A 20,568-nucleotide genomic window follows, 5' to 3' on the forward strand; every position below is an offset into this window, starting at 1 on the left:
GTTGAATTACAGAAAGAAAGAAAAAAAACAGGTACCGTCATGAAGTTCTTCTTGGCAAAATTAATATAAGCTAGTCTGTGTCTTAAGACAAGTTAAGTTAGAACAAGGTCAATAAAACATCTTTATTATATTTCTATGGTAGATGAGAACAGCCAAGCCAAAAAGAAACAAAGAAAACACAATGTAACATTAGGTGCGTTCGACTTGAAGCACGGCTACAGACGGCAGTCAACGAGAGTAGCCGCTTGCAGTCGGGGGCAGAGTTGAAAACGGAGTCGTCAAGTCGGACACGTTCTGCTCCCGTTAGTGACGCTCACGCGGTGTTTGCATACTCTATCACAGATGAAGTGAATTAAATGCAATTATTTGTCAAATATACAGACGTTTCAGAAACGTTTTCATGAGCAACTGATATATACTGATTATATATGTCTTAATACTTCGCCATCTGTTCAAGAATAAAGTTCAACGTAAATATATACTATTTAAATACTAATAAAGTGGGGGAATGTATGCTTTCATCAGTGTTTTATGATAAACGTGACTCAATATAACATTGCGACTACAGTAAAAAAAGATTTTACAGTAAAAAAAGATTTTACTGTTCTAAAAACACAGATTTGTGGCTATTATTGGAATTGAAAAGTTTAGAATAAACCCAAAACACACGTGATAGTTGTCATGCGGTGAATCTGGCCAATCGTGAAACGGCTGTGTCGTCATCAACGCTCCTGCAGCCACTCTAGAGAAACTGCGCCGCCTGAATCAGCCGTCTGCTCTCGAAACTCTCTCGCGGTGCTTTGATGCCACACGTGACAGTGACGTGGCGTCGGCGCCGTCTCAAGTCGAACAAAATTACTAACCGGCATGCACTGCTTCAAGTCAGATTGCGATCGATCTGCGCAGTCCTGCATGAAGTCGAACGCACCTATTGCACGTGTGTCACCTGATCTACATATGCACAGATTCCTTTTTGCATTAGCAATTTATGATATATTAATGCAGAACAGAACATTTTTATTCGCAAACATGTCTGTATTTGTAAAAATCGCTGCACAATCATTTAATCCTGAATTCCACAGACTCAAATTGAAAGGCATTTGTTTGTGGTTAGTAAGATTCATGCATAAAATGTATGCAGTACATGGATAATTGTGCGTGCATCTATTAATCATTTAGAGTCTAATATCATCCCATACTTTTAGAGTGAAAAAACTAGCGGTTTCCCCAATAACGGCTGTAATCAAAGCAGCTCCGCTCATGAACGCTATTTTATCAGATCAAATGAAAATGCCATTGAAACTTTTCTGAAGACAGTCGGTTCCCTTCAGAGATACATTCATATAAAACACCCACGCCGTGTTATGATTTTGAAACGTGCAGTGCTCATGTTTATTCAACGAAGTCAAACGCCACAAATAAATCAATGTATGGGAAACACTGTATATCGAAATATCGGAAATGTGTTTAAAAATCATATCACCGTTATTGAAAAAAATTATATCGCGATACATATTGATATTGAATTATTGTCCAGCCTTAATTGACAGTCATTAAAAAATAGCAGTATATTCCTATGAAATAAAACAAAAATTATTTAATGTTAACCAGTTCCTGTTCTTGGAAATTATTTTTTCTTTTTCCATGTTTGCTGCCTTTAAAGTTTTTTTTTTTTTTTTACCTCACAAATTCCTAACCAAAATGTCATAACATGTGCTGGACTTCTCCAATAATTTAGACTGCTTAAACCCTGTTCCTTTCTTACAATCGACTTCAAGCTCACATTCATAATCGGTCTCCATCTAGTCAAAATCTGAAGGAAGTCCCCACCCAACATTTTTTTCTATTTGATCAACTGTTTCATTTGGATGTATGTCGCAATATAGAAGAAAACATCTGTCACTACCACCGTTTCATTTTGAATGTAATGTTGTACCTCAGGATAGTTGTTACTAAAGGGTTTGGGACTGTGTATGTTCATGTGTTTCCACCAGCCAATCATCTGTGAATTTGTGGATACTAATTCTAGACCAGCTATTATGAGCAGCATTATTCTGAAGGAGCCACTGGAATTCCCTATATTAATATAAACAAACAGATCATGATCGTGGCTAGGGAAAGACTAAGCTTGCACTCACATGGAGTTTGTTGAGCAGAACAGTATCTGTGGTGCTGGTTCCTCCAGGTTTGGCAGCTTTCCAGAACTGTTTCTGTGCCGAGTATCTGTTCATGGGACACAGTCTGAAAAGACAGTCTACAGACAGAGAAAGAGAGAGAGTGAGGGAACACACATTTCATCCCAGCACAGACAAACAGAACACCACACATACACACATACACACACACACACACACAATCACACTGTGTTTTAAACACACACACAGCTTTCAAAACTTGCTGATGAGGATGACAAGGTGATCATAAAAGGGAAGGTAGAAAATCAGTATGAAAATCAATAGGTAAACTCTGTCTGTGTGGTTTGAGCATACATGTGCATTAAGTTTAAAAAAAAAGGACTAGTCTCCTCACATCAGATGCAAAAAAAAAACTTCTAACATTTTCAACAGAACTTAATCAAAAAATGTGCATAAATTCAGGAGGATGTAGTACGACAGAAAACACATAGTTTTTCAAAAGTGATAAGAAAAGTGCTACAGTCATAAAAGTGAAAATGCACTTCTTCTTTCCAGCAGAACTCCAATCTTACCAAATAAGGAGAGAGGGGGAGTCAGAGATAGACAGACTGACAGCGAGAGAGAGAGAGAAAGAGAGAGAGAATCTGGTCTGTTTCTAGTTTCTGGAGATTGGGATGATAAAACACCAAAAAGCTCTGGGGTCAGTGGAGGAATGTAGAACACACTCTCGTATAAAAAACAGTGTTTAAGAGTGATTACAAAAAACTAAATATATTTTCTTTCTTTTTTTGTTTTTTTGAGAGAGAAAAGTTGCTGCCACAATGCTCACACTGCTAATACAATGGTGTTTTGGGCGGTTGCCAGGGTGTTGCTTACTGGTCCTTAAAAAGTTTTTAAAAAATTCCCCACACCAAACCACTACGATATAGCTCAGGTCCCTCCTTCAATGCCAGTCTGTTTTGTTCGTTTATCTTCTGCCAGATAAGTTTGATATCTTGGAAATGAATGCATACCCAAAAACAAATATATTCATGAAATAATAACATAAAATGAACCATCACATGCTTCCGTTTTGCTTTGGTGTGTGTTTATATTTGAAGGAAATAGTACGCATTCCTCTCTATGGGGCCCACTGACCATCAGACAATTATCTTTCCTCTCCTTCTCTTCATCACAGACTCAAGCACATTGCGCAAGGCTTATTTATCAGCCGGGTTGAGTTATTGAGATAAATGCATTCGATAGAGAAATATATAAAAGTTAAAGGGATAGTTCCATATGTTGTTCAAAGCAGCAATTCCACAAAAATATTGCAGCACAATTGTTTTTAACATTGAAAATAATAAAAATGTTTCTTGAGCACCAAATCAGCTGATGATTTCTGAAGGATCATGTGACACTGGAGTATGGAGATTTGAGGACTGGAGTAATGGCTGCTGAAAATCACATGAATAAATTACATTTTAACAAATATTAAAATAGAAGAGTTATCTTAAATTGTAATAGAATTTTACAATATTACTGTTTTTTCTGTGTTTTAATCAAATTTGGTTACAGCAACCACTGGTAGTTGTCACTAATGCAAAAATGGCTTGTTTCACATTTCATGATGTGCCAAGTTTGTATATGCACTAGTGTGTATGAAATTTAAGAGCTGTGATGGGGGGAAGATTAGCAATGAATCATGACTTAATGTCTTTTCCTCACAGAAAATAAAAACTATGTATGGCTTCAAAGGGCTAGGAATATAGTGTACAATGTAACCATATATGTGACCCTGTAACCATTAAGTGTCAATTTTTCAGAATTGAGATTTATACACCATCTGAAAGCTGAATGAATAATCTTTCCATTGATGTATGGTTTGTTAGGATCTGACAATATTTGGTCGAGATACAACTATTTGAATATCTGGAATCTGAGGGAGCAAACAAATCTAAATACTGAGAAAATCACCTTTAAAGTTGTCCAAATGAAGTTCTTAGCAATGCATATTACTAATCAAAAATTAAGTTTTGATATATTTACGGTAGGAAATTTACAAAATATCTTCATGGAACATGATCTTTACTTAATATCCTAATGATTTTTGGCATAAAGAAAAATCTATAATTTTGACACATACAATGTATTTTTGGCTATTGCTACAAATATACCCCAGCGACTTAAGACTGGTTTTGTGGTCCAGGGTCACATATGTTTTGAACAACATGGGAATGAGTAATTCATGACAGGATTTTCATTTTGAGACAAACTATTCCTTTAATATTCAGTAGCCAACTATTGATGGAAACCAGTATACACACAATGTATAAATGTACTCACTCACACACCTACTCCTGATGTAGCTTCTCAATGTCACCAGCAGATGCATTTTGAGTGATGTGGGGAGTTTAGAGGGCAGTCAGCCTCAACCACACACAATCTTGTGAGCAGCCTTTGAAGTACATTAATTTTTCAAGTCCTTCAACTAAGTAGATCTTCACTTTCTGTGTTGGTAACAATTTCCACAGCAAAGTAAACGTCCACAGAAAAGAGATCAGACTGTTCTACACTGATTTATGCGTTCAAAGATTTGTTTGACAATAATACAATACAAGCTTTGGAATATAATGGAATAGTAATTCCAAAGAATGAAGGATGATGACTTGCTAAATTAAGTGGTTTTCATGGAAATGGGGTATGTGTGACCTTTGACTTGAAAGTCCAGTTTAAGTAACTGAACTTCCTGTCTTAGCTGAAAATAAACCGGTGAAACATCCACACAAACACACGCACACACACAAACTGCTCACCCCTGAACTTCTTGGGTGGGTTGTTCAGGTCCCCTGCATCTGGTTGGACAACACATCGGTCATCAACCAACCTGATTGAAACAAACGAGAGTGTTACCCTATAGATGTTTGTACTTTTGTTTTTTCTGAGCATTTGCGCGTTTGAGTGAGTAAATAATGGAGTACACTTGTAAGTATGCGCCTGTATTTAGCCTTTTTTGGCCCAAAGCAGCAGCTTACTGGACATCATCCAAATTCCATGACCAGTCAGCCAAAAACACAGACACACACACACACACACACACATACACAGGGTTAAACTGCTGACAGCTGGTTATTCTTATCAACACATCAAAGATTAGCATTCAACTACAGCATATTTCATGCAGTCTTGATCTTTAAAGCGTTAGATCATCCAAATATTAAAAATCTGTGAAAATTTACTCATCTTCTTATCGTTCCAAACCTGTATTACGTTGGTTTCTTCCAAGGAACACAATAGGAGGAATTTTTGTACTCCGCATGACTCGCACACTATATTGAAAGTCTTCTGAAGTAATTTGATAGGTTTGTTTGATGAAGGGGGAAAAATTGTGTAGTTTTTAATGAAAAGCTTGTTTTAAAAATCTTGGACACTCTGCTAAACATCTCCTTTTGTGTTCCATGAAAGAAATAAAATCATACAAGTTTCCAAAGTTTCATACAAAGTGTGAGTAGATGAGATTTTTTGGGGGTGAACTATTCTTTTAAGATTTTTGAAAGCAAAAAACAGAGGGGGGTTAATGTTAAGGAATTAATAGGAAAAGAGTGTCTGGACCTTTAACAAATGAGCTGGCTCTGCTTGTTAATCATTTATTTGCTGTAATAATCACTCTTGGAACAAATTAATTTTAAATACCCTGCTCATAATATCCACTAATCTGCTTTCAATTAAATTGTATGAACATGTCATTTCAAACCATTTTATCACAACAGTCAGTGTCAATCAACTCACCCTAGAGTGCTTATGAAGCCACTGGTAGAGCCTTCAGCATAAAGGGAGCAAACATCCCCAATGTGCAGGAAACTTGACATTTTATCCATCATGGCAACCACTCCACCACCTGCAGAGTTCAGAGGTTATGACAAGGTCTGTGTGCAGGTTTATCATTAAACAGATAAGCCCAACAGCAGCTCTAACCATTAAAATGCCTGTAGATTTATGAATGTAAAGCAATATACAGTACTGTACATTTAATGTGTGGTTAGAAGTGTCATTCACTATAGTACATAATACAGAAACAAAGCCGTTTCAAATAGAAAACATAAAAAATATTAGCTCTGCAGAGCTCTATAAACAGAATGTTTAAAACAAAGGAAGAATATTCAAGTCTAAACCAATTTAATGTCTTCAAAGACAGCATAATTGGCTTTAAACCACAAGTGGCTCACTGCATGAACTAAATAACAACATGTGATTGGAAATATTAAATATTAAATTATCAGTAACCCATGATGTGAAAAAAGACAAACAAGTTGAGGACTCTAAAACTGATTGCTGCATGGATCGTCATTCTTTTGTTATTATAGTTTAAGCTGAATCCATCCTAAATATATATTATTACTTAATGCTTATATAGCATTGGCCTTTTCACATTCTCGGTTCCAATTCAGTTCATCCCTAAATCTCATTCCTCCACTCAGTTTCGATCACCAGAAGCTGGCAAATTACAAGTTGGCAAGTTATTTATTAATTTAACTGACTGGACACCCTTTCCAAGTCCAGTGCATTGGAATAACATACTAAAAACATACGTTCAGTGTTACATTTGCAACTAGCAAAACATGCCAAAATGCTAAGTGCTAAATAATAATAATAATACACTGATTTTGTTATCTGAAAGTACTTATTCTGTAATAAAGTAATACTTCAAAAATAGATGCCATATTATTTCTCTCATAGTATTTCTGTAAATGGCATCACACATTTTCAGTCTTCTACACTATCCCTATTACTCCTATGTTCTTATTAAAAATTGTGGTTTATCCAACATATTAAGGCATGGAGACATGGAAATGTACTGCATAACAGGAATAACCCGGCTGATATAAGAAATAGATTTACTGTAGAAACAGGATTTGTGAGCATACTGTACTGTCTGTTACAGTTCCATGTAACGCCTATGACGACTGTATCATCACAGATTCTTCCTGTAACTACTAGATTTGATTAACAAATGATTAGACAACCAAACCGTTAATATGCAGAGAGAAAGAGAGATGTACGGATGTGCGGAGGAGGGATTTGCATGTGAATTTCTATGTAGCCTACCTACAAAGCAAAAAGCATACAAAAAAAACTATTCTTTGTTTTACATGAAAATGCATGTATTTGTACTTACTGCGCTACTTGCAGCTTCATCTGATGCTGTTGCAAGCGTAGTGCAGATTCTGTGCCATTTTATCTGTTGGACATCAGCAGATCGTACGTCTTTGACAACAGAAACTAATTCAATTTTCTACCCCTGTCAACAATGTCATAACGAAAAAGACAGAAATAACACCAAGCATGTACACATTAACTTTTTCCAGCAAACGCATTTGTACTGCATGCATGCCCTAAATAACCTCACGGAAACAGACCTTCTTGACTTCATCATAACATTGTTTTGGATTATTGCGTTAAACAGTATAAAACATCAGCTCCGGCCAACTGATACACTTTTGTCTTCCTCGGTGAGTTTGTAGCTTTTTTTTTTTTTAATCTTTCTACATGCGAGTTTCTCATTGCAGTTTTTGTAACCTAGGGGCGGGTTCAGCAGGAGCGCGATGCTCTCCCGCAGATAAGATAAATATTTAATGAACCTTAATTCATGAACAAAACTCTTAGTAGTCCATTTATTCTTGTGTAGTCTCTCTCTCACCTCTCTCCGACGAAGTTGGAGCAAACGTGTCCGCGGTATTTTCCCAAATGCTTCGTCCTCTGTTTGAGAAAGTTAATATCCCGACTCTTCACAGAGTCCAGCAGCAGTCCATCGCCCTGATGTTCGTCTCTTTTCGGCTTGCCGAGTGACTCTGTAAACAGTGGAGTACGATGGGATTTTGGGAAATTGTGTTTCCGTTGTGCTACGCTCTGGTCGTTTCAATATTCTGCGACATTCAAGAACTACAAGACCCAGAATTTCCCTTTCATTTGACTAAAATTTTTGTTCTTCTTGTGAACAGTCTATAGAGACTATATAGCCTATTTATAGCCAAAATATGCAAAAATGTGTAAGTAGGGGTGACCGGGAAGTGATGTAACACATTTTGAAATATTCGTCTGCTAATGGTGTTAAACTTGCACCACTACCGTTTAAAATTTTGTGCATGGTTTTATCAAAATAGCTTAATATGGTCTAAATCATAAGCATCTCTACTTTAATTAACTGTATGCAAAGGTAGCTACCATATAAATGTGAAGTAAAAATCAGCTGAGAAATGTCAGCAGTAGCCTTTTGGAGATGCCTTAACCAACTTCCATGTCATTGGCAGCAAGGCAGCATCTGAAAAGTTGTGCAAAGATTTGAGATGTTTTGTATTAATCAAGCTAATTTATCAGGGCATTAGGTCAGGGAGTTTAGACATCACCAGAGTGAATCTGGACATTGATTAAAGCCATTCTGTGTAAAACAGATGGCAGAAACAGATTGGCAACCTGATATGCTGCCTTGTCAGATTCTGTGAATATGTTGTATATCTGCAACTGTTCACATCAGACCAAAATGATTTCTAAAATATAGAAGATAGAAACGTAGACATCACCAGACTGAATATGGATAACATTTAATCCATTCTGTGTGAAACAGAAGGGGGTAACAGATTTCTAGAGTTGGGTCCGAGTCCACCTTTGTCGAGTACGAGTCAAGACCAAGTCCTTAAACATCAAGTCCAAGTCCGAGACCGAGTCCAAAAGGGGCCGAGTTGGACTCAAGTCCGAGTTCTTAAAGGCTGAGTCCGAGTCGAGTCCGCCCGAGTCCAGAAAGTAATTAAATTAAAAAAGATTATAAATTGGTATTGTAAATTTTTACATTCTATTAATATTTTAACCTTTCAACCCATTAAACCAATGGCAATATAAAAATGTAATAAAAAATACCACTATTACATCTTGTCATTGCCATTGAACATTTTTATTTTATGTCAACAGAACTAGTTTCCTATCAAAAAAGGTTTCAAAGAAAAGAAGGGTATATGTAGAACTTTTATTGTATTACAAGTGCATGAAAATACAAATGAACCTTTGTTCTGTCAATTCTGGTCTTGCAAATCCTGCAATGCTGGGCTGTGCAGCATCTGTTGGTTGCTGCTGCTGTCTTTGGTACTCTCTTATTCTGGGACAAAAAAAGAGAAAATTTTAACAATACTTGCTAATTCAAAAACAGCCGAGTCCAAAATGTTCAAGTCCGTGTCAAGTCCGAGTACAAATTCACCCAAGTGCGTGACAAGTCCGAGTTCATTCAAAATTGGACTCGAGTCCGGACTCGAGTCCGAGTCCAAGTTCGAGTAACCCAACTCTATAGATTTCAGCAACCTGTTATGCTGCCTTGTTGGATTTGGTGACCATGCTGTATGAATGTTGCTGTTCACATAAAAAAAATGCTTTCTAACATATGGAACAGAGATGGAAGTTTAGACATCACCAGAGTGAATAAATGTTTTTCTAAAGCAAAAAAGCCATTCTAAAACATCCTATACTGTCAGAATTAATGGACCTGCTTGCTATCTGCAGCTGTCCACATCAGAGCAATCAGACCATAATGCTTTAAAAAATAAAGAAGTGATAAGTTTAGACAGAGTTAATTTAAGGAGCATTCCAGACAGTCTGTCCTGAAAATAATAATAATAATGATAATAATAATAATGTCTTAAATATGATAATTCCAGATTAAATGAATCGTTTTATTCATATATTCAATACATAATTAAAAATCAAAGAATCAAATTAAAACACGAACAGTAAAATAATAATGATGAAATGATAATTATAGAGCAAGCAATAGCACCCAAACAGCGTGTCTAAAAAGATCATTTCTTTATGTAATGAACCTGTTTCTCCTCATCACTTAAACAGGCTCCCTCATGATTAAGTGAACGAGCGCCTAATGAACAGCGACCTCTGGCTCTAGTCACAGATTTCTGTAGGTCAGCGGCACAACTAGGTGACTAAAGCAAATGTTACACGCTAGCTGAGTAACTGCGACTGAGATGAATGAGAACATAAACGGAGAGCTGTTTAAACGTTAGATGAGTCCAGGACAGTGAACTCCATCATTTCTGTGCATAGCAGCATCTACATGTCAGCTGACTGATCACATAACTCTTTCCGGACTTGTAGTTCACCAGGAACAGAGTTGGAACTGGCTATGGCATCGACTTTAAATAGTTCTTTCGGTTTATTTCTCTGCATTTTAGTAGTGTGTAGTGATATAGGCGACATCGTGCTCGAACAGCAGTCGTCTGAGTCACAGAGCACGGATTGTGGTTGCCAGGGACTGAAAAGGGATGTCACCGTTGATATAAGTGATGAAAACAAACTGGAACATCACGATGGTGCAAATATATATTCCAAAACAGCAAACGAAAGCCCACACAAGACACAGCATGATATACGCAGTAAGGTAGGTTTGCAGTTATATTCTTGACAAAGTTCAAGTAAAGTTATGTATTGTTTCATTGACTGCCTTTTTTTTTTTTTTTACAATAAAGAACAGAAAAGCACAATAAAATCATTTAAGTGCATTGCATTTAAATGTGGTACTCTACATCTAAAACATGAGGACATAGGACTATAAACAACTTCTCGTGGAAGAATGAAGTTCATAAACGTTTTAAAATATGATGATGATGAAGAAGTATTTTTTAATTATTTGAGAAATTATTGTTTTACACACTAAGCAAAACATCTGAATGTTGTGTGTGTAGCTGGTGCTGCTGCAGGGAGGTTGGTTTATGATGGGAACGGATGACCCAGGAATACCACAGGATGGAGAGGGGCCGCAGAGGAGAGTGAGGCTGGACCCTTTTTTACATTGAAGAGCATGAAGTCACAAACCAGCAGTTCCAACACTTCACTAACCAGACAGGTTACATCACAGAGGTAAATAACAATCATTTACTGGGCCATAAGACAAATAATTAATATACATACTCGCTCAATCAGCTACATGTATCAACAGGCTGAGCGTTTTGGAGACTCCTTTGTTTTTGAGGGACTGCTGAGTGAGGAGGTGAAAAACACTCTGTCACATGCGGTGAGAAACGTGTACATTTTTTAATTATGTTGTTAACTATGTTGTTAGTGTAGTATTGGGCAAAATATTTACACTGCAAGGCCTCTCTTTCTTTTATATTGCAATAATGGTCAACTGCCTGCTGGCCATACATTTTCCTTACATATTTGTACACTACACTACAATTTGATCAAAGAGAAATACAATTTTTGTTTAAATATATTTAAAAATGTTGCTTTCTGTGATGGCAAATCTACATTTTCAGCAGCCATTACATCAGTCTTCAGTGTTATATGATCTTTGGGAAATTGTTCAAATTATTATTAGTGATGCTCATTTATTATTAGTGGTTCCTATTTTTATCAATGTTGAAAACATTGTTAAAAGTTTTTTCTGCTTAATATTTTTATGGAAACCATGTTACTTTTCTTCAGGTTTCTTTGATGAATAGAAAGTTTGAACAGCATTTATTATTTTTTATTTTAATCTTTATTTTTTCCATTTATTATAAATGGAAATCTTTTTTTAACATTATAAATGTCTTTACTGTCACTTTTGATCAATTTAATGCAACCTTACTGAATAATAGTATTCTTTTCTTTTCTTTTTTTAAAATATTTCTTACTCCAAACATTTGTGTATCAGATGTGTATCATAGTGTATCACGGTTTCCTCAGAAATATCAAGTGTTTTCAACATTCCTAATTATAAGAAATGTTTCTTGAGTACTAAATCAGCATATTATAATAATTTCTGTAGGATCATGTGACACTGAAGACTGGTGAAATGGCTGCTGAAAATTCAGCTTTACCATCACAGGAATAAATTGCATTTTATTTTAGACCGTAATAATATTTCACAATATTACTGTTTGTACATACAAATAAATTAACCTAAATGTTGAAAAAATTCATGTCCATCCTATTTGTCAATACCCACATATATTCGTGGGTAACACTGAATTTAAATGAATTTAAGAGGGGGCCGTAGAACAGAATGTCTTGGAAAGACGGGAAATGTTAAAAATTAACTACAAATATAGTCACGTAATGAGCCTGTCTCTTTGTGCCTCCATGAACTCTAGTCTCTCATGAAAAAGAGCTAGAGATCTTAATCTCAATATATAGCCAAGAATAGCCAGAATGTGCATTTATAGATAACTAAGCTGCACTTCAGTTTTTATATTCATGGTCAGTAGGTGGCTGCTGCTCCTTGGTGGTCACCAGTGAAAGGTGCAGACTGGAGACACCCAGAAGGACCAGATTCAACCATAGAGCACAGGTAAAAAATACATAAAATAAAAGTATTTAAACAATACCACATGAGCAAGTAGTGAGTGATTGCAATACAACACCAATTATACTGTTTAATCATATGATATGTTTTCAAGTCATATACCTGTTTAGAAGTCATATTATTAAACATAATCTCTGTGTTTTTCTCTAGGATAAATCACCCTGTGCTGCATGTGTCATGGAGTGATGCACAGGCATACTGTCACTGGGCCAAACGCAGACTTCCTACTGAAGCTGAGTGGGAGTTGGCCTGTAGAGGAGGACTGCATGATAGGTGCGTGTGTGTGTTTGTTTTGTTCATTGTTTGTCCATTTTAATGTCTTTTTAACATATTCGCTCTGTCCCTCTTAGGTTGTACCCATGGGGAAATAAACTAATGCCCACAGGGCAGCACTTTGCTAACCTGTGGCAGGGAGTTTTCCCTAACCACAACACAGCAGAGGACGGCTATGCTAATACATCACCGGTAACACAAAGAAAGACACAAAGTAGCCCTTTATCTTGATTTACGTGTGTACTGGGTTTTAAATTTAGACAGGAGAAATTAAAGAACACTGACTGATTACCTGGGCCCTCATTTATCAACAGTGCGTACACACAGATGTGTGCGTAATGAGTGCATAAGAACAGTTTCACACAAAGTGTGGGATCTACCAACTTGTACTTATACGTAGGAATGTGTGTAAATATAAGCACAACTCTGAGCATGTTTACACAGAGAATCTAGTGGTAGAATGGCGATACTACAAAAAGAAAGTGTCGCCACATGTGTCCTGTGTCCTTTATTTGCAAATACTCAATTAATGATTTCATATTTCAAGCTAAACATTTGCACAATTAGTGTAAAAAGTTGGGAAGTCGATTTGAATGTAGCTATATGCTCATGGCTGATTTCGCTTTGCTGGAAGATTTGGCAAACCATGTGCTTCGGTGAGGACGTATACATTCATGTGATAATAAAGGGAGGTGCTGTCACCATAAATGGTTCATTGTAGGTGTTTCTGAATGCAAATGACCATGAACGTAAACGAGCACGGTGCTTAAGAACATGTGGGATTTATCAACAATGATTACTTACTGGTGTGCATAAGAAGTTGAACCACGTGTGCACGTTTGATAAATACGGATTTTTTTGTACTTGCACACATTCTAAATTTCATTTGTAGGACAAAATATAGAACCTTTTCTACTCACTCTTGATAAATGAGGGTCCTGGTGTTTTGGGCAGGTGATGTCATTTCCTGCCAATGGCTTTGGACTGTATGACATGGTGGGAAACGCATGGGAGTGGACGGCAGATTGGTGGAATGTGCATCACACTACAGAAGACAAGTACAACCCTGTAAGACTAATTTGAGTCAACTACACACACATCCACACTTTAAAGGTCTTTATTTGATGCATACAAGGCTGTTCATGCTTTAAACCCTTAACGTTATGACTTATCCTTTTTTTTTTTGACAGAAAGGACCAGAAACGGGGACAGACAGAGTCAAGAAAGGAGGATCCTACATGTGCCACAAGGTAAAACATACACTAAGCCATCTAATGTATGACTGACATAAGTACATCAGGGTTATTGAGGTGTGGGATATTTTATGCTAGTTAAAATGCTTCTGCAGGTATACTACTTTCAGAAATTTTGAGTCAGTAAGATTTTTTTGTTAAAAGGTTTGTTAAAATTTTTATTTAGCAAAAAGGATTCAGTTGATTCAAAACTGACAGTAAAGTCATGTTACAAAAGAATTCTATTTCAAATAAATGCTGCTCTTTTACACTTTCTATTCATCAAGGAATCCTGAAAAAATATATAATGTTTTTTACAAAATTATTAAACCACAAAACTGCTTTCAACATTGATAATAATAAGACTGAATGAATGTTACTTAAGCAAATCAGCATAATATAATGATTTCTGAAGATCATGTGACTGTGAAGACTGGAGTAATGGCTGGTGAAAATTCAGCTTTGCCATCACGTGAAGAAATGACATTTTAAAATCTATTAAAATAGACAAAAAGTTAGTTGCTGTATTTTTTTTAAAAGCAGCATTAGTGAGCATAAGAGACTTCAAAAACAAATCTTGCCAACCCCAAAGTTTTGAACAGTAGTGTAAAGCTGGTATGCACATATTATATACAACAAATATACAGTGGTGTGAAAAAATGTTGGCCCCCTTCCTGATTTCTTATTTTTTTGCATGTTTGTCACACTTTAATGTTTCAGATCATCTAACAAATTTAAATATTACACAAAGATAATGCAAGTAAATACAAAATGCAGTTTTTAAATGATGATTTCATTTATTAAGGGAAAAAAGCTGTCCAAACCTACGTGGCCCTACGTGAAAAATTAATTGCCCCCTCCTGTTAAATCATGAAAGAACTGCAATTAACCACATTATTTTAGAAAGCTGAGTTAAATTTCACTAGCCACACGCAAAGCATGGCACAACCAGTTATTAGATTTAGGGGGCAATTACTTTTTCACGTAGGGCCAGGCAGGTTTGGACAGCTTTTTTCCCTTAATAAAATAAATAATCATAATTATTTAAATCAAAATAAATTAAAAACTGCATTTTGTATTTACTTGCATTATCTTTGCGTAATATTAAAATTTGTTTGATGATCTGAATCGTTTAAGTGTGACAAATATACAAAAAATAAAAAAAACAGGAAGGGGGCCAACATTTTTTCATACCACTGTATATGCACCTAAGAGGAAAATACAACCTTCATCTGGAAGCTTTTATACAACTTGTTTACATACACGTTAACATATTTTTCTCTCTCTTTGTAGTCTTATTGCTACAGATACAGGTGTGCAGCCCGTAGTCAAAATACTCTGGACAGTTCTGTCTCTAATCTGGGCTTCCGCTGTGCCACTGACACTGATCCATAACCTCAAACCTCAGATCTATCACTGTCATACATGTGAAATCTAGGAAGATTTTCTATTTTATGTAAATAAAGCCATTTGTAAGAATTTGTTATGTTTCTGTTCTTTTAAAAAAAACATTTTTTTTTAATAATTACAGAAGGTATTGAAATATGATTGAATATGATTCTATCATACATGATTAATTGGAAAATGGTTCTAAATCTAATTTAAAAATGGAAAAAATGATATGTGAAAGAATATTATTATTATGTATAAGTAAAAATATAGACAGGAAGGTTGGTTTTCTATTGTTGGGTGTTGGGTCTGTATATAGAGTGGTGTTTTATTTGGTCAAACATCAACCTTGAACAACCAAGAGAAAATAATTAAGACTGCAGATGAGTAGTTTTGGTTGTGAGTCTGTTGATACTGATATTCAGATGACAGGGAATCATGGTGTTGCAGGGTAAGCAGAGGCAATGTACTTCTTTCCACCCCCATAGCTGCTGTTGTCCCACGTATAGGTCTGAATGCCCAGAGTCTGTCCTCCCAAACTCACATAACATCTGAGAATACAGTCAAGCAGATGAGCATTCCATGCAATGCATATATAAAGTTGTAGATTTACTCGTATGAACAAAAATTAGTTTTATTTGATGAATGGCTGGATGGACGAATGAATGTGCATAGGCAGAGAACAAAAATGAACAACTAATATTTTGCCAGGGTGGGTGATGTAGTAGAGACTATAGATAGCCAGATCAAATTCAGGACTACAGCCTATAAAGGCAGAACCAACCTCTTTGAAATAGCCATCCCATTTAAACTGCATTCCAAATACATCAGGATATGTGCTCCACTGAAAGAGAGGAGAAACTGGTCTTTTACTAGATCAAAACTTCTAATACAAGTAGACATCCAGACTTTTAAAATGCATGTTGTACTAGCACTGGTTTGTTTTGATTCACATGCTCAGTAGAACTCACAGGGCCATTAAAGCTATGGCTGTAGTAATTCAGGAGTCCCTGTTTCTCATTCAGATCAAACTGCAGCCAGTTGTGGAAACCAGACACCTTTCCACCTTAAATTTCCCCTGTTGACACACTACATGTCAGCCAAAGAGAGATAAAAAGCAGTCTTGACAGTCAATCACATGTGGTCAACACAGACTGACCTACAAAGATGTGCTCAAACCCGCTGGAGTCCAGTTTGCCACTAGATCGAGAGTAAAGACCAAACCACATCATCTTCAGATCCTTGATAAACTCGCTCTGTGATGAGTATACACCTGAAAACCAGCGGTTTTTAATTAAAATATTTTGCATAATCTATTTAGATATAATTTTAATGACAACAATCATTTTGTACCACAAAATGATAGTAGCCATTAAATTTTTTTCTTCTAGTAAAGAGTTTAGAATATTAGTAAAATATTAATACTACATATAAAACAAAAATACACACAACCTTTCAGAAGTTTGGGATTGGTAAGATTTTTTTTGAAAATGTTTTGAAAGAAGTATCTTATGCTCACCATGGCTACATTTCTTTGTTCAAAAACAGAGTAAAAACAGTAATATTGTGGAATATTATCATAATTCAAAAACTGTTTTCTATTTTAATATATTTTAAAATACAATTTATTCATGTGATGGCAAAGCTGATTTTTTTAGCAGACATTACGCCAGTCTTCAGTGTCACATGATCTTTCAGAAATCATTATACTGATTTGCTCCTCAAGAAACAGTTCTTATTATAATAAGTGTTGAAAGAATTTATTTGAAACAAATCTTTAACATTATAAATGTCTTTACTGTCTCTTTTGAGCAGATAATTGCATCCTTACTAGATAAGTTTTAAATTATTTTAAAATGATACTGCCCCCAAACCGTTGAATGGTAATGTGTATTCTTTAAATATTATTTAATAAATACAAAAATATGCAAACATATTGTAAATATGTAAAATCACGTTATTTTTTATCACACTGAGGTCAGTAAAATTCAAAAGGTCTGACATACCTTTAGAGTGGAGGAAATTGTAAAGCTCCCTGCCCACGTCAGTGTTCATGGTCTGTTGGAGGAAAGTGTCCTGCTCCTGCACTTCCTGTGAGGGCACATCCTCCAATTCTCCTGTCACCCTTCTATAGTTGTCTAATAGATTCAGCAGAGCTTTATATGTGGGCTTGGAGAGCAAAGTACTACTCACTTGCTTGAACAATCTAAGAGAGAAAGAGTGCATAATCACATGCATGTCTGCGTATATGCTGGATGTGGTTATCTGTGTGTGTAGTTTGTGTCTTACGGGCGTGATGAGTATATTCCTGGAGCCGGTCTCAGAAGAAGAGATCAGTGTCTGAGGATCAATCACCAGCTCTGAGGCTGTGGCCCTGTTACTGTCTAACGTGTACAGCATCTCAGACAGAGACTTGATCTCAGCGTCAGAGACACTGGCTAATGCTTGGGATGGGAAATGGATTCATAAAGAAAGAGTTAGTACCTGAAGAGTAAAGAAAAACCTGACAAAGCCTGAGCAAAATGAAAGAATAAAGTATGAGAAAAACTGAAACTGTAATTACTGCAATTAAAATAACCAAGCATTTAGTTTCAAATTTTAAAATTCAGTTTCTAAAATTGGAGTCAAGAAAATAGTGTTAATTATCAGTCAAAATTCTGAACGTGTTCAGTGTTCATAACTGTAAATCTAACTGGATTAAAAATTTTTTTATTGTTTCTGTTTTTATATGTTCGTGTCACACAATGCTGTGTGTAGTGCAGTTTTGTGCTGTCGTTGACAGCTACAACCGTAACCGCAATTAGAATTTAAATTACATCAGATTTATCTTACCTGTGGCATTTGTAGACTAAAAAATAATGTTTTATGAAAAATAAATAAATAGATGACAGTTCCTTTTGTCTTAATATTATTGCAAGTGTTCCTCATACAAATAACTAAATTGAAACTGTGATTAATTACATAATAGGAAACATGGTGTTTAGTATTTTGGAATTAATTTTGAGATTAATAAAGTGTGTGAAACTATAGAAGTGAACACAGTTGAGTTTCATGCCACTTTTAGGATCCAAAATAAACAGGACTCATGCATGCTGATTTGCCCCGTGCACGTGACTCAACAGACCTTGAGAATTGTACTGTATTTAAGAGACGAATAAAACCTGTCTGTGTTTTCTTAGAATTACATTTTTTATTGTTTCTGTTTTTATATGTTCGTGTCAAACAATGCTGTGTGTAGTGCAGTTTTGTGCTGTCGTTGACAGCTACAACCGTAACCGCAATTAGAATTTAAATTACATCAGATTTATCTTACCTGTGGCATTTGTAGACTAAAAATAATGTTTTATGAAAAATAAATAAATAGATGACAGTTCCTTTTGTCTTAATATTATTGCAAGTGTTCCTCATACAAATAACTAAATTGAAACTGTGATTAATTACATAATAGGAAACATGGTGTTTAGTATTTTGGAATTAATTTTGAGATTAATAAAGTGTGTGAAACTATAGAAGTGAACACAGTTGAGTTTCATGCCACTTTTAGGATCCAAAATAAACAGGACTCATGCATGCTGATTTGCCCCGTGCACGTGACTCAACAGACCTTGAGAATTGTACTGTATTTAAGAGACGAATAAAACCTGTCTGTGTTTTCTTAGAATTACTTTGAATGATTCATCAGTGTATGTGATTCTTCTGATTCGCTATTCGTTTGTGCCTTTTGTCTAATTGAACGCGGACAAGGAGTTTTAAATTATATTTGTTAAACTACAAACTTCAGTCCAGTTTGGCTTGACAGAACAGCAACATTTAACTTTACTTTAGCTTTAATGTACAAGTTGTTAACGTACCTTGTTAAACCTACATTCTCAGAAAAAAAGGTACAAATTAAAAGGTACTAACATGTACACTTTAGGTACTATATGTAATATATACTTTCAAATATGTACTATTTAGGGGTAAATAAGGTACAAAGACATACCTCTTAGCCTTTTTTACTGGTACCAGTTTACCAGTACTGTCATTTCTGACAATGTATTTGTTCTGATTTTGTTGACCCTTTGACACTTAATATCTAATGTTTTACAGAATTACAGATGTTGAAGCTCACCTCGACGACCACACTGCTTTTTATAGTCATCGCAGCAGTACTCATGCTGCTGGCATTGTGAATGGCAGTGGCAGTCATTCAAGGCATCATATAACTCTCCACATCTTCCTTTACAAGAAAGTGAGCCTTGAAGGAGGTGAGATATATTTCACATGCTGACTGCTAAAGTGTCACTAAAATGTTTAATTTTCAGTTACATTTTATGTGAAAGAAAAGATCTACCACCCAGAGGCATGTCAGTAACCTATTATTTGTACTAGTATTAGAGCTTGATAGTACTGAGTAAAACATAGAACAATTAGACATAAGGCACAGGATTTGATTAAGGAGATTTGGTATGAATCATTAGGAGGGAAAAAAATTAAATAGAAAACGTTAGTGTAAAATTCAGTACCACAGTTCCACACTTACAGAAGTCCAGAGAATCTGAGAAAGAGAGAGAAGGAACACGGGGATAATTACTATGGTGTACAAGAACAAAAGATACATGTTTAGTTTAATAACTTAAAAATGTATAATTGAAATTGAAGGTATGAACTTGCCCTGAGAGATCAGGGTGATGGTGAGAAAGAGGATGAGGGTGACCTTCATTATGGACTTTAGACGATCCAGACGCACAAACTGCAGATTAAGACTGCAGATTATACCATCTCAGATCAATAAAACTTTAGGAACTCCTCCCATGCACCAACACATTCTATTGTAATAATAACTACTAATATTTAATAATAAAGGTGACTTGCTGCGTTGCTATGAGGATAAAGGTAATTGAGGGAATGGTGAGATGATTAAATAGAGGAAGTTGATAAAAAAAAAATTTTGATTCTCTTTTTCAGTCAGCTGGTCCAAAATCCATCCAGTTTTCAGGCTCCAGGAATGAAAGACATCTGGTGAAAAAGATGAATATAGCATTTACATAGAATATACTGTAGCATTTAATACAATATGTACACTCTCTTGAAATCATGGACTAATCCATTTAGCAAGAATGTGTTCTTGGCAAGAAAGTGTTCCGTAAAGTGTTTCCATGTGCAAACAGTCAGAAAGACCAGGTGGTGGCATTCACACAGCAATCACAACACTTTTGTCAAAGGTTTTTATCTTCAC

At 35.7% G+C, this 20,568-nt stretch overlaps 1 protein-coding gene and 2 pseudogenes across 1 annotated transcript in view; 1 reads left to right on the forward strand and 2 right to left on the reverse strand.

The window, feature by feature from the left end:
- The window catches only part of LOC107582692 (inositol 1,4,5-trisphosphate receptor type 1-like), a 42,357-nt gene extending 34,429 nt beyond the window's left edge, over positions 1–7,928 (reverse strand). Inside the window, exons 1-5 of the mRNA XM_016268619.1 lie at positions 7,813–7,928; positions 7,291–7,413; positions 5,904–6,012; positions 4,931–5,001; positions 2,139–2,254 (exon numbers count right to left, since the gene is read on the reverse strand). Of these exons, the coding sequence (XP_016124105.1) occupies positions 2,139–2,254; positions 4,931–5,001; positions 5,904–5,995 (279 nt within the window). The 5' untranslated portion in view covers positions 5,996–6,012; positions 7,291–7,413; positions 7,813–7,928. The remainder of the gene's footprint in view (positions 1–2,138; positions 2,255–4,930; positions 5,002–5,903; positions 6,013–7,290; positions 7,414–7,812) is intronic.
- Positions 7,929–10,067: 2,139 nt separating this feature from the next.
- On the forward strand, positions 10,068–15,436 carry LOC107582824 (sulfatase-modifying factor 1-like; annotated as a pseudogene).
- A 255-nt stretch (positions 15,437–15,691) lies between these two features.
- Positions 15,692–20,052, reverse strand: LOC107582825 (poly(U)-specific endoribonuclease-A-like; annotated as a pseudogene).
- Positions 20,053–20,568: the final 516 nt, after the last annotated feature.

This window comes from Sinocyclocheilus grahami, unplaced genomic scaffold, assembly GCF_001515645.1.
Source record: "Sinocyclocheilus grahami isolate Dianchi unplaced genomic scaffold, SAMN03320097.WGS_v1.1 scaffold47.1, whole genome shotgun sequence".
NCBI classification, from domain to species: domain Eukaryota; kingdom Metazoa; phylum Chordata; class Actinopteri; order Cypriniformes; family Cyprinidae; genus Sinocyclocheilus; species Sinocyclocheilus grahami.